Source organism: Elephantulus edwardii, unplaced genomic scaffold (genome assembly GCF_000299155.1).
Source record: "Elephantulus edwardii isolate Elephantulus edwardi_28Jun2011 unplaced genomic scaffold, EleEdw1.0 scaffold00010, whole genome shotgun sequence".
Lineage (NCBI taxonomy): Eukaryota > Metazoa > Chordata > Mammalia > Macroscelidea > Macroscelididae > Elephantulus > Elephantulus edwardii.
The window spans coordinates 18013362-18028645 of record NW_006399760.1 but is presented as its reverse complement, the minus strand read 5'-3'; the positions used below and the strand labels follow the sequence as shown (position 1 = coordinate 18028645).

At 37.3% G+C, this 15284-nt stretch overlaps 1 protein-coding gene across 1 annotated transcript in view; it reads right to left on the bottom strand.

Annotated features, from left to right (window-relative positions):
* The window catches only part of LOC102847513 (methyl-CpG-binding domain protein 5-like), a gene marked incomplete at its 5' end in the record, with an annotated part of 103178 nt that overhangs the window by 83234 nt on the left and 4660 nt on the right, over nt 1-15284 (bottom strand). The window contains 3 exon segments of the mRNA XM_006880812.1: nt 3483-5108; nt 5111-5578; nt 14872-15052. Of these exon segments, the coding sequence (XP_006880874.1) occupies nt 3483-5108; nt 5111-5578; nt 14872-15052 (2275 nt within the window).

Sequence of the window (15284 nt, the reverse complement as noted above, 5' to 3'; positions counted from 1 at the left end):
AATAATAAACTTTACTTGTAATTTTATATTGAAAAACGTAGTAGGAGACTGTAAACTTTATAATGAAAAGTGTTTAGAGAACTTTAATGGAAAGGCAACTAGAAAACAGTAATTTATTGTATATCCTTTTAGAAATGTTTTCTAAGAATTTTGTCTTTTACATAATTTTATAACTTTTATTAACTTTGCCTCTAATTCACATACTTAGGTCCTAATATATTTAAAATGTGTTCCATAGAATTAACAAATAGGCCTAATAATAATATGTCTCAATGTTGTTTATGATGGAAAAACTTAAAATAAGTTTATGAAAATAAATTACTAATCAAATTAAGCATTTTCAGAGCAAGTGATTTCCCACCTTAATTGTCTTATGTAATACTATTTTTGAGCTGCTCCTTAGAAAAAGGCACTGATTGGGCAGAAAGTCACTGGAGTTATGTCCAGACTTCTGGATCCATCTTTGAAAGACAGAATGGAGAGGGACCATACAACTTGTAGTCTCCATGGCATCACGGATGGAAGAGCATGAGCAGCAGCAAAGGCTGTTCTCTCTTTAAAAGGTGCTGACACATCATCCACTATGAACCTCGTTCTCTCCCAGGTAAGGGAGGGAATAGCAACAAGTCACTAAATCTAAGTTTATCAAATGTGATTTACAGTGAGGAGCAGGTGTCTTGATATTCTGGACATTTCCTCTGTCTTGACACAAACATTTTAATCATACACGATAATGTCAGAGTTCAAGGAGAGAAGGGAAACAATCTATTTGTTGATAACTAAGAGTGCATTAAAAGTTTACAAATGTGGCTTTTAACATGCATCAATGAACTTTAATTTATTATCGGTTTAACATTTTAAGTGGGGAAAAAAGCATTTTTGATCATGTAATATTTCAGATGAGAGAATTTATGCAGCTAGGAAGAAAATGGATATTAGAATCAGATGAACCTGGGTTCAAATACTGATTCAAATGTGTGCAATCCCGGGTAGTTATTCCAAGTTCTTGAAGACAGAGTTTCCTCATCTTAAAAACAGGCATAACAAAGTCTTACATTTTTTTGAAAGCTGTAAACATTAAAAATACTAAAGCCACCTGGCACATAATACATACTCAATGAGATTATAACCAACAGTTTATGAATGAAATACAATTCCTTGTAATGTCTAATTAGCATGCCAGGAATAGTTAGCAAAACTTAAAGGGACAGTTGTGATTGTCATCTGTTGTGTCATTCTGAATGCCAACCTTCAGGTTATATGATTACTTGATGGGTGGATAAATGTCTGTGTAAACAGATATTGAGGCTAGGGAATTATAATGACAGCACGCTGAAGTTGTCACAGTTTACTACAAATAAAAAGAAAAATAATATCAGAAAACCCTTCATATTTAGCTCATCAGAGTTACACTAATTAAGAAATTTATCCATTTTCATAACCAGCTGCACATCAGACCTAAGTCATTAATTAGTATTTAATTTTATTAGGTTTTATAGTTTAAAAATTCTATTTGACCTAAAAATTTATTAAGCACATGCTTGTTTGTTTACACATGATTGGACACATCCATATAATTTTTAGACTTTTATTCTAGCTATTTATATTCTAACACTTTTCTTAAATTAATAAATTTTCAACCTGTGTGTTTTGACACACTAAGCACTGGCAATCCAAGTTAGATGGTTACAGAAGTGAAAGAAACAAGAAAAAGAGTTACAAACATATATAAAATAAGTCTAAATTGACAACGGGAAGAAATAATATAAATAAATGTTGGTCTTCTCCATTATAAATGAGTTAAAAATACATCATTAAAAATACAAACATGTTGCATATATGAATTTAGACCTGAAATGAAATACGTTGAGGTAAGGGGTATTAAAATGTAAAGATATAATACAATGTCTCTCGTATAAATGATTGATGAAAGTATGCTCAATAAATAAGGTGTTTTTAAAAAATAGTTGTTGACTTTATTTAACTTTTATCTGCTAAAGGAGTAAAAGTAAATTTTCATTTGTGAATGATCTAAAAATGAAGATGAGCCTGTGAAAAACTGGAAGACCCTTACGGAGGAAGTATCCGGTTGCACATATAAAAAATGAAGTTTCACGAAATTTCTTCGACTAAAAATATCAAGAAGGCACTAATCATTTAAAATATCTTCTAAACCTTATATTCTTTTGTCACTCAACAGTTGTTCCTTAAATACGAACATGAAAACATAACATGTAACTCATTGAAGATGACTGCAGCCATGGATGGCAATACTAGGAAGGAAAACTCTTGTTTCTAGACCAGCAAAAAAAGCTATGTTGGGTAAGATGCTTTTCCAGGGCAGTACTCTCCTACTCTCTTTACCTAACTAGACTAGAACTTATAATTGAAGCCTCAACAGTTTTCTCATCGCCAGTAGCAATCTACTTTTGAAAGCCCACTGTTCTGACATGGGAATACTATTGTCTCTACATTTGTTTTTATTTCTGCCTGCCACTCTCATAAGTTTCTCAAATCACTGGGGTTGGATTTTGAAGATCCTTCCTGACATTTCCAGAATCAACTTTTCTGGTGCTTTAACGACTTTACACCTCTTCAGTGCTTCTTTACAGTTTCTTTAGAACATTTCTAGGTCCTCTACTACACAAAATACTGCTCTTTATTCTAATGTGCCTACTTTTAAATAAACATGTCTCACTCATTAATAGTGGATGAACAGATAAATTTGGGTTCAAAATGCTAATGTCAATAGTAAAAAGAGATGGCTCAGTACTACAAGGAAAAAAAAATCTAAAACTTCAAGATAAGAAAATCCTGGAAATCATGTTTTCAAGCCTTTTTTATTAGAAAACATAAATTATTATTATTTTTATAAAGGGAATAGCCAATATCCATTCTTGAATGTTCTCAAGCAAATTGTAAGAAAATAGCAAACTAGGATTAAAAAAAAATTAGAAGATGGCTTTCTAAGTCATACAGCTTCTAGTTACCCTTTTCCTGTCCATTTACCTATTTCTGGCCAGCAGCAAGAAAAGAAAATATCTGATTAGTTTTGCCTTTTTTGAGTTTTCCAAGTGGAGCTTTACCTACATGAATACACACAAGACCTAAGGAAACGGCTCTCATGTTGCCATAGACCATGTACGCATCTCATAAATCAGGCATCCCTGCCTTCTATGGCTTCTTCTGCAGTTTAAAAGTCCAATGATTATATGAACAACTGAAAGCCAAATAATACTCAAAATGACACAGATTGACAACAAATAACGGAAAACACATGGAATACCCTCCGCTGTCATTCTTTCTAATAGACAAACATTTAGCGTTCTGTAAATAAAATTATAAATACTAAAGAAATGAGATTTTCACAATGGGGACAGAATCATCTCTTATCATAATAAATATTTTGGTACAAATTTAAAAAAAAAAACAACGTAGAAAAGTTTAGTACCTTTGGGTACTTTTCTCTAATAAAACCATACCTGCTTCAGAACTTGTTTGATTATAGCTGCTAACAATGTTGTTTGGTATCACTGGAGTGGAGGACGTTGAAATTCTTGACTGAGGTGGATTGGGATGTAATGAATTTCCTAAAGCCATGCCCGACTGACTGAGCATCCCACAGTTCCCGCTAGCCTGAATCTGATTTATTAAACCTGCAAGATGGTGGTTTGGGACTGGACTGTTACTGTGAACAAAGTTAGTGTTTGCATTGTGGCAGTGCACGGCTTCCCCTCTTAAAGGTATGTTCTGTGTCAGTGAATTCTGAAGAACACTGGAGTTCATATTGGGATCGGTAAAATGCAGCTGGTTAGCAGAGCAAGGCAAAGCAGTATTTGAGCCCCCACAAGCTGGGGAACTATTGCTACTCAAGTGAAGTAACTGAGACATTGAATTGATGGGAAAGGAACCTGGACTCTGCTTCCTTAGCAAGTCAGGTCCGGGTTTAGGAACTGTAGAACTATCCACTTGAGACTGTCTGAGCAAGCTCAACACTGTGGTAGGTGGCTGTTTTCTTTTCCGCATCGAGTCTTTTTGCTGAGACATCAGCTTATCTCTTAGTGCTGCTCGGCCACTTTGCCCTTCACCTGTTGGGAGAAGCATGTTGGCAGTAGGAGGGAACATGGTGTTTAAAGTTCTATGTCCTTCAGTGTTGCCACCGCCGGCAACAGTTCCAGAATTGCTACTGCTGCTACTGTTGTTACCAGCAAGTTTGTTTTGATTTGCTAGCTGTGCTTTGGCTGCTGCTGAGAGTAAACTACTTGCTGGAAAGGAGGCAGCATTGTGCTGGTTCAAGATCTGATTTAAAGGCATTCCCAGCAAACCAGGCTGACTCTTTACAGAACCACTTCCGGCAGATGCAGTAGGAAAAGCTGCACTGCTTGGGGTATTTAGTACATTACTCATTCCAGCAATCAATGAATTTGGGATATCCTTGTACTGATGATATCCATCGGACTTGGTAGAAGGGCTTGATGGCATTGATGGTCTTGGGGACCCTATTGTTGACCTTGGTGACCTGGGTGGAACCTTAATACCACTACAAGTGGCTTGGGGTCCTACAGGTGGCATCATGAAATTTCCATGATCTGATGACGTGGAAGATGAACGTGATCTTTGGGGGGATGCCTCAATCCTTCCGATTCCAGCCCCCATCATGTGCACTGGGGATGTCACTGGAGAAGGGGACAGGGAGGTTGAAGCTGAATGCTGAACTCTTTGTACATGACTCCCGTGATTCATGTGACCAGGTTTTACAGTTGGCAAGGGGAGATTACTTGGCAAAGGAACAACAGCAGGAGGCATGCTTACATTCATCACAGGTACCTGAGAGTGGACATTTGAATGGAAATTGGTTGGATTAATGATAACAGGGTTCTGATTCACTGGTTTACTAGGAATAGGGTCAAGAATGCCAAGTGGATCTTTCTCAGATGTTAATGGCTTTTTCTGAAGAGCACATGAAGGTGGAGGAGGGAGTGGTGGGCCTTGGGGTGGTTTGTGGTGGAACATTGCTCGTGGTATTTCCATATTAGTTGAAAAATTACACATTGGTTTTTTCATTACTGGACTCTTTGTAGTCAAGGTTGGGGAAAGAAGTATATTGCACAGGATGACTGTATAGGAGAACCATGTAGCATTACTGAAGGTGGAGAAAGTGGAGTCCTATTCAGGTGAATAGGGCTAGAATTGGGAGCGCCATGAAACCCGGGATTATTTCTTGTGAAAACATCAGGGCTTCCAAGTGGGTCAGTCCTTGGAGAGATAGAGCCATCTCCATATATCTGGGATCCTGATGATGCTGGACTGGACAGGCCGCCATGGTTGCCCCGGAATGGAGATTTCTGTCCATGTTCACTGCTGCCCAATCTCTGCCGGGGGTAGACGGGGTGAAGTTCTTGTTGCTGGCTCCCAGGCAGTTCTTGTACATATAATCTTCCCATGGCGTTTGATGATCTAATCATTAACTTGAAAGGATGCTTACATTCAGGCATTACAGAATTTGTAATTCCTTCATGTGACTTATTTCTTACTGATCTTGGAGTTGCTGCCCGAGAAGGTACTACTGGAGTTGCATCTGATGGGAAAGAAAGAAAAAGAAAAAAATATCTGTTAGTAGCTTCAATTCTTTTGTGTATGTGTGCTATTGGGGGAGGGGAGGGAAAACAGATCAGAAAGGAGGAAATCTGCAACAGAAGCTGCAATTCTATGCAATTTAAAAATGCCCTGCACTTCTGGATACATTTTGAGATTTTAAAAAGGGCACATGTATCCCTTATAGTTGACCAAAGGCTTCTAATTACTGCATATTGTTCATCTTTGCCTCTTACCTGGTAAGAAAGGATGGAGATTTAATTCAGCATATACTGACATTTATTGTTGTTGTTGTTATGTGCCGTCGAGTCATTTGCGACTCATAGCGACCCTATGTACAACAGCCCTAAACCGTGCTCTATCCTGTGCCAATCTCATTGCCTCTGACAAACCCATCCCGAGTACCCCAGTCACTGAATCAATTCACCTCATAGAGGGTCTTCCCCTCCTGCGCTGTCCCTCAACTCTACCCAGCATGATGTCCCTCTCTAAAGACCTGTCTCTCCTTACAACACGTCTAAAGTATGTCAGATGAAGCCCCAGAATCCTTGCCTCCAAGGAGCAGCCTGGTTTAATCCTCTCTACGATGAATCTGTTTGTTTTCTTGGCAGTCCATGGTACATTCAATACTCTTCTCCAGCACCACAGCTCAAAGGCGTCAATTCTCCTTCTATCCTCCCTAGTCCTTGTCCAACTCTCTGATGCATAACAAGTGATTGCAAAAACCATGGCCTGTATCAGGTGGACCTTAGTCTCCAGAGAGACACTGTTGCTCTTCAGTATTTTGGAGAGGTCCCTAACCGTAGAGTTTCCCATCAAAATAAGTTTTTTTATTTCCTGGCTACTGGTGCCAAGAGTGTTGACCGTGGAGCCGAGCAAACTGAAGCTGTGAACAATCTCAATCTCTTCGCCATCCATCCTGATGCTACCTATTGGTCCAGTGGTGAGAATTTTTGTCTTCTTGACATTGAGCCTCAGTCCATATTGAAGGCTGCAGTCCTTGGCCATCTGCAGTAAGTGCATGAGGTCCTCCTCAGTTTCAGCGAGCAAGGTTGTGTCCTCTGCATTAGCCATTCGAATATTTAGAATATGCAAAATCAAGATTGACACCCCAGATGGAAATGGTGATGCAGTTATCTTGTTAGATTTGAATATTTTAAGAACAGAGTGACAACAGAAAATTGTAAATTGTGTAGCATACTATTTTCTTGGTTGATTAAATGAAATTGCTACCACATCAGAAAATACGTATCTTAAAAATATTTCCAATACTTCACTTGAAACCACCTACGGACAGCCAAAGAACACATATCCCAAAATTTTTTAATGTGAAAGTAAAAGAGTTTTAATTTTGTGAAGTGGGATTCCGAATCTTTTATATGGAGAATGTTAACAGAAAATGCAGCAATGTTGCAATCATATTAGCTTTACATCATGTGTATAGCTCTTTATTTGCTAGGATTTTGAAGCTCCATCTCACATACTTCGGGAATATGGCGAGGAGGGCTGATCCTTGGAGAAGGACATCAACATCATGCTTGGAGAGACAGTTCAGTAGAGGAAGACCCCAGGTGAGATGGATTGACACAGTAAGTAGGGCAATGGGGTAGGTATGTCGGATTCAGTAAGACTGGCTCAGGACAGGGCAGGGACTTGACGGCACATAACAACAACAATAATTAGTCATTACTGTAAAAAGGGCTACAGTCAACCAATTTATTAGGTTATTCTATTAGGATAGAATTCTCAAGCAAAAATTTACTCAGGATGCTAAAATCTTCAGTACCAGATTGCAATTGCAGATTCTCTTTTTACATGAATGCTTTTTGCCCTCCCCAGCTCTTTTGGAATCCCTTTAGTTCTTTTGGAGATCAGACAGAATATAGGCAACAAAAGCAAGCTGGCTCATCATACAGAATTTTTACTCTATCATGTTGAAATTCCAAGTTTAAGAGTTTTAGCCCCTAAGGATGTCTAACTATTTTATAAAGTTGTGTCTTCTAAAACAAGGAAGGGAAATAAAATTGACTTCATATGCTACTGCTCATCAAGCAACTGCTTAGAGAGTTGTGCTGAAAAGGATATTGAGCTAAAGTTGGATTCCATGGAGAAACCTATCAATAGCTATCATAGGCATAGCACATGAAAATGACACTAATACTATATAGATGTTATCCTCATTCTGTGACCTACAAAATACTAGCAAGCAGATGCAAATTCACTTTCAACCAGAGATGAATTTATTTAAAAGTATAATTACACATTTAAGATGTGATACACTTCTACCTCTGGAAAGAAGACAAGTAAAATTCAATTTTACTTTTTAAATTAGTATTTGTGTGTGTGTATATCATCAAATCAGACCTGACTGGTACAGGAGGAGATTGTCCCTCCTTCTCCAGCAGAGCATCTGGTGGATTCAAACTGTTCACCTCTGGGATTGCAGTGCAGCTTCTTGCCTCTAGGCCACCAGAGCTCACCTAAAATTCTATTTTAATGATTTTGAAACAGTGGTTCCCAATCTGGGGTGTAGTAAGAGACTTCCCTGAACATGTTCTTTTCACTGGGAAATGTGAGCTTTCTATTTTTAGTGTGGTTGAGATTCTTTTGATAGAATGATTTATGAAATAGTATATATGAAAAGTTGAGAGTTAATAGTATAAGAAGATTATAGTAGCTCAAATAAATTAATGCTGATTTTTTGTTAAGGAGACTTTTTGAAAATTTGTAATTAAAGAAATAATACCTTAAAAATAACAACATTTGGAGCACTCTGCTTGGCATATCACAAGAACAAAATGCCTCGGAAAAGCCACTGGAAGGTCAATTATGAATCAGTTCTGACTTGATGGCACATAACAACAACAACATCTCTAAATAACAGGAGTACCAAACAAAAGGGAGCTTTTGTGCCCTAGGTAGGGAGTTGTGCTGCCAAACAAAAGGCAAACTGTTCAAATCTACCAGCTGCTCTGCAGAAGAAAGACAGACCCTTTCACGCTATTTACATCATCTAAAAACCCACTGGTGGATGATGCAATGATTAACAACAACAAAACAAACAAAAGATAGGTTGAAGTTATGTTACAGTTATGAACTAAAGTATGCAAGAGCAAGCAAATGCAAATACTAGTGCTGCTAGTATGTATATTCAAGAACTATTTTGAAAAGAATGAACAAATGTTTATGCATATAAAGAGAAGTTAAAACTACTAACTATACAATGCCTTCTGAACTTCTGATTATTTAAAAATCAAGCACATCGTAATAATTTTAAAATGAAAGAAAAATCATAATTGCTATCTAGGGTAAGAGTAGCAATTAGTCCACCAAAATATGGAAAAAGGGATGGAAATGTATCTACTATACTTATACTAGTTAAGTATTTACCTATGAAAATGTAAAACTTGTATCTTTAAAATTTTCGCAGAATCTAGACGATTCTGCTGAGGTATTAAAATGTCAGTAAGGGAAACAGGAGAAACTGGTAAAATTATAATATGAAATGAGAATAGCACAGATGTGAACACAACAGGTGCAAGGTAAAATGAAAAAGAGAACCAGAATTGCACATCAAGGTGGCAGGATAATGGAAATGACTTATTAACCATTTAATATTCATGAAATATGGCTTTTGTCACAGTATCCTAATTATTAAAGAGTCTATGGAAATGTTTTTTAAAAAGCCCTAAAAGTATTTTTCCTAACTATTCCTATTGAAGTTTAATTTATTGTTTCATAACTGTCAAATCTGTCTTGTCATGTCCTGTTCACACTAGTTAAAAGTGTGAATTAATTGTATGATGTCACAACCACTCATCTCACCTCTAAGACCCTCAATTTAAATATATAGGCTTAATCTGTTAAGCCAGATCAATTTCTATACCTTCTTTAATTATGTTCTACTCATTCTGGACAATAATTTTTCTACTCTCTCATATGTATTAACTTTATTTTTCCCCAATGCTGGTAAACTGCAGTTCTGTAATAAAACCTTCTCTGACCACTATGCTTATCAACCCTATTTTTCAATACTTCAGAGAACAACAGGTGCAAGGTAAAATGAAAAAAAAAAAAAGTTATACATCAAGGTTGCATATATACAAATATTTTTGTACACAGTCATATTTTACTCTGAATTACTATTAGTATTAATTTTAATATTTTAGAGGGAATTCAAACTTTTAGCCTTTAGATGTTCTTCAGACTCAAAGTATTATGTAATTCCACACATTACATATTAACAATAGGGAAATCTTATGCACACAACCTTAACCATTATGTGCCTCTTGATTAATATAACTTTACCTATGCAGCATTCTTTACTTACTGACCGTGAAGAGGACTTGAAGCACTTACTGAAGATCAAAGACTACATATAGTCATTAGGATGGATTACAGCTCATTGTCAAGAAAACAAAAATCCTCATATCTGAGCGAACAGGCAACATCATAATAAATGGAAAGAAGACTGAAGTTGCCAAACACTCAGGGAAGGAGTGGTCAAGAAATCAAGATCGTATAGTGCAAAGCTTAAAGGAGTATAAGGGGACGTGGTTGCTTTTTGCTGATTCTGAAGTAAAAGTTACGAAGAGAACGACTTTCTGAATTCTCTTTCCCCTTCAACATCTCCTATATCTACTCCCCCTTACTCTTTATTTTATCACAAATTGTAAAGCAAGCCTATTTTCCTTGTATCGCGATGGGAAAGTCTGCCGTTAGGGACCTCTCAAACGTACTCAGGAGCAACAGCGTCTCTCTGGAGACTAAGGTGCGCCTGATACAGGTCATGGTATTTGCAATCGCTTGTTATGCATCAGAGAGTTGGACAATGACTAGGGAGGACAGAAGGAGAGTGGATGCTTTTGAGCTGTGGTGCTGGAGAAGGGTACTGAATGTACCCTGGACTGCCAGGAAAACAAACAGATCCATCTTGGAGAGGATTAAACCCAGCTGCTCCTTGGAGGCAAGGATTCTGGGGCTTCGTCTGACATACTTTGGACATGTTGCCAGGAGGGACGGGTCCTTGGAGAGGGACATCACGCTTGGGAGGGTGGAGGGACAGCGCAGGAGGGGAAGACCCTCTATGAGATGGATTGATTCAGTGACTGGGGTAATCGGGATGGGTGTGTCGGAGGCGGTGCGGTTGGCGCAGGATAGGGCAGGGTTTAGAGCTGTTGTGCATAGGGTCGCTATGAGTCGGAAACGACTCGATGGCACATAACAACAACAACAATATTAAATAAACTTGGACAAATGTAGGTAATGTTATTTACATCAAAGAATCTTTGGTAGATCTTTTGAGGCTGTTGGATATGATTGATCTCTCTAGGTTTTATAGTGAAAAGTTGAATTACTAAAAACTATTTACATTTTTAGCATTCATTTTCCTTACTAGAGACTAGGGACACATTAGCTTCTGGGAATAAATTTGTATAGAATCTAAATGAATTATCCAAAATTGAAGCATACAAACAATTTTATATTTACTCTTTTTTAAAAAAAAAAAAATTAAGTGCTTGTATTTGTATTCTCCACATTTTGGAATAATCCACATGTTTATAGGTCCTGTGGTTCTCCAGCTAAGAGGCAGAATCTCATACAGTACATTTCATTTCCTAATATTTCTGATACCAGATCTTTGATGGGCTTTTATTAGAGACATACAGTCTAGATGTGCTTATTCAAAATAGTGCTAATATTGTGCCTTGAATCACTTATAAAAGTATCTCAAAAGATCTGGACAGGGCCTTTCTTCAAAACAATTCTTTATGAAGATGATTCTGCACTCTTGGGAACAGACTAATTTGTATATTTTCATAGTCATATTCTGCATGATCTGACTTAGAGGTATGACCTTAAATTTAACTATTTTTTATTAAAAAAAAAACAACCCTGAGAAAAAAAGATATTTGGCTGGCCAACAGACACATGAAGAAATGCTCAAAATCACTGACAATAAGAGAGATGCAAATCAAAACCACAATGGAGATCTCACTCCAGTAGCAGTGGCAAAGTTTAGCAGGACAGTAAGTAATAAATGTTGGAGAGGGTCTGCTGAGATAGGAACTCATATACATTGTTAGTGGGTCTGTAAAATGATACAACCACTCTGGAAGGCAGTTTGGAGTTTTCTCAAAAAACTGGACATAGAAATTCCACATGATCCAGCTATTCCACTGCTTGGAATATACCCCGAAAAAATGAGAACTGAGGCACAAATGGAGACTGTACACCAATGCTCATAGCAGCATTATTCACCCCAGCAAGAACATGGAAACAGCCCAAAGGTCCAAGCATAATAGAATGGAGTGCAAAATTATGGTGGATTCACATGACGGAATACTATGTAGCACACATGAGCAATGATTTTGTAAATTACTACTTAACTTGGGAGGGACTGGAGAGCATAATGCTAAGTGAACAACTAACTGCCTCATAAGAACAAATACTGTATATGACCATTATTCAAGAATGTGTGTGAGGATCCAAGTGGGGCAGGGCGGAAGTGGAGGGTTGAGGATGGGTGGGTTAGTGTGTGTTGTGTGTGGTTAATCATAGGGTTGCACAATTTGGGTGGAGGGAGAGTTGAGTAAAGGAAATGGAAAGATCTGGTGTGAAAAACAATTTATATGAACTTTGTAAATAGACCAGTATAGAATGAAAATTTTATTTCTATTAAAAAAAAGAAAACAAACAAAAATCAACTTGGAAGTCAATAAGATTAAAACTGCTTTAAAAAAATCAAGAAAGACAATATTGGACTAGTCTGCTGACAAGGAAAAGCAAGGATATTGCTTTAAAGACCAAAGTGTACCTGGCCCAAGCCTTATTATTAATTGTTTCCTATGCATGTTTCAGTTAGGCAATGAATAAGGAATATCGAAGAATTGATGCTTTGAACTGCGGTGTTGATGAAAGTGCAGAGAGCTCTGGTGGAGTCTGTGAAGAGTTGCGCTGCTAACCCAAAGGCCACACCTCTTTGGCGTTCTGAATCTATCAGAAGTTCTTTGGGAAAAAGATGAACAATCTCCTCTTTTGCAGTTTATGGATTCAGATGCCCAATGAGGCTGAATATGAGTAATTTCTGACTTGATGGCAATGAATTTGAGTGTTGGGGAAATGGTGTACAGAAAAGGGAATATACTATAGACTGCCAGAAGAACAAACATATCTGTCTTAGAAGAAGTGGAGTCACGATCCTCCTGAAAGGCATACACTTTTGGCATGTCATCAGGAGAGGACAGTCCTTAGAAGGAGACATCATGCTTGGAAAGGTGGAAGAAGAAAGAAAGTGAGAGAGAGAGAGAGAGAGAGAACGAACCCACACAAACCCAACAAAAACCCCAAAATAAAGCCAAGATGAACTGACACTGTGACATAACAACAATGAGTTTAAGCACAGAGGCAATTACGAAGGTGGTACCAGATTAGGTAATGTTTCAGTCTAACACACACAGGGTCACCATGAATCGAAGTCAACTCAATGGCATGCAAGAGTTACAGCAGTAAAGGTATAATTGGGAAGAAAGGGCAACTAAGATTATAAAACTCACGTGTGTGTGTGTGTGTGTGTGTGTGTGTGCATGTGTGTGTGTTCAGAAGAGGAGCTGTACCAAATTACTGCTAGAAATGAGAGCAGTTAGAATTTACCAATGGACTCTATAGGGGAATAATGTACAATTGTATCCTGTAAAGACTTAGAGGCCAAGAAACCCCATTGATGGGTGATGTAAGTAAGAAATGACTACACTGCAGTGTGTAGTAGGTTAAGAGTTGGGTTACTAACCAAAAGGTAAGTTTGAAGCCATTCTGAGAGAGACAGATGGGCAGTTTCCCCCTGAGAGGACTGACAGCCTCCGGAACCCATGGAGGGCCACTAAGTGTTGGAACTTAGAGGGCAACAGTAGATTATATATATGAATATGATGTATATATTTTGGTCTTAATGTATATAGGGTTGTTATGAGTCTGAGTTAACTTGACAGCACCCAACAACAATTTTTTAAATATAAAAAAAGCCCATACACTCCCCCAAACCCCACGCTTCTCAAGTTAGTTCCAAGTTATGGTAACCCTCCCTCCACTAAGTTTCTGAAGATATAAATCTTAATGGGAACAGGTTGACCACCTTTCTTCTGAAGAGTAACTGAGAATTCAAACCACTGGTCTTTTGGTTAGCAGCCCCAACACAATGTCAATAGAACTCAAATATATTAAATAGATAAATATATTTTGGTAAACACATATTCATAAACATATTGTTTTTGTAAGGTGCTGTTGAGTACGACTTACAGTGACACTACAAACAACAGAATTGAACCTTGTCCCATCCTTATCATCTCCAACACCCTTGAGCTCATTACTTCAATCATTCTATCATATACACACACACACACACACACACATACTCACATATATATACACACACACACAAATATGTATATATGGAAACAGTCAAGACAAATCCAAATTGAGAACATCCTTCAAAACAGGCCAGGACTTTATTAGGACAGTTGAAGAAACCTGATTATGAACTGTGTATTAGACAATATTAATGTTAAATTTCCTGAATATGCAATGTGATAATTATATTTGGGTACACATTCACAGCTATCTGTAACTTCTCAGAAAGGTCATTTTAAAAAAAATGTTCAGCAGGGATGGGAAAAGCAAATGTAACAAAATGTTATCTGGAGAATCTGGGTGAAGAATATATGAGTGGTATATAAAGTACAATTGCCACTCCTCCCCAGCTTTGAATTTTTTAAAGCCTGTGTGTACTTAAGGGAAGCAGAAAAAGATCCTTGCTAAATGATTTGTTATTATTAGTTCACCAAGTAACTAGCAAATGAGCAAAAGAGTAACAAGACAACATTGCTAGTTCTTGACAACACTGCTAGTTGCATTTGAGGGCTTGATACCACATGTCCTGAGAAAAAGGCTCCATTTGTTTCCTAAGAAGCAATGGTATTTTGCTCTCCTTAGCTCAATACTACATACTTGCCTACTAGTTTTATGTGCTAATTAGGGTTCATTAGGCTTTTTTTTTTGCTAAATGATTTGTATACGAGACTATGAGAAACAAACTCATGGTACTTTTTCAGAACTATTTCGCTATTTGTAATAACATTAAAGAACACACAGAATTTTAAAACCATGTGCATGTTCTAAAAATAGTAAGGGAAAATATTCCACAAAGCAATTTCTAAAGATTCCTTCTCTATGAGAGGAATGAGGGAAGGGAATTTCCAAGATTCTCCCCTTATTACTTACTTGTTCCTCCTCCAGGACTGGTGAGCACCAGAGAAGGATGTGGGGCTTCCATGCTTTTATGAAGTGTGGCCACTGCAATGATCTTTCTCTTATGTATGCATAGCTTAGTGACATCTTCATCTGCCTTAACATCTTCTGCAGTTCTTTGTTTTACAGCAGCGCCAGGATCAAAATTAAACACCTGGGAAAAGCACATATATGTCTGTTAAAATATTTAATAAAAAAAGATCTTCCTTTTGAAAATACAACAAACAAACAAACAAAAAACCGGTTGTGCACAGATTAGGCCATAAATCAGAATCAAATTTTCTCAAGTTCTTTACATTTAAGAAAATCAACTTTATTTAACTATAAATATTTTGGCTCAAGGTTTTTAGGCAAAGTACTTAAAATCATCTTGATTCTAAAAGTAA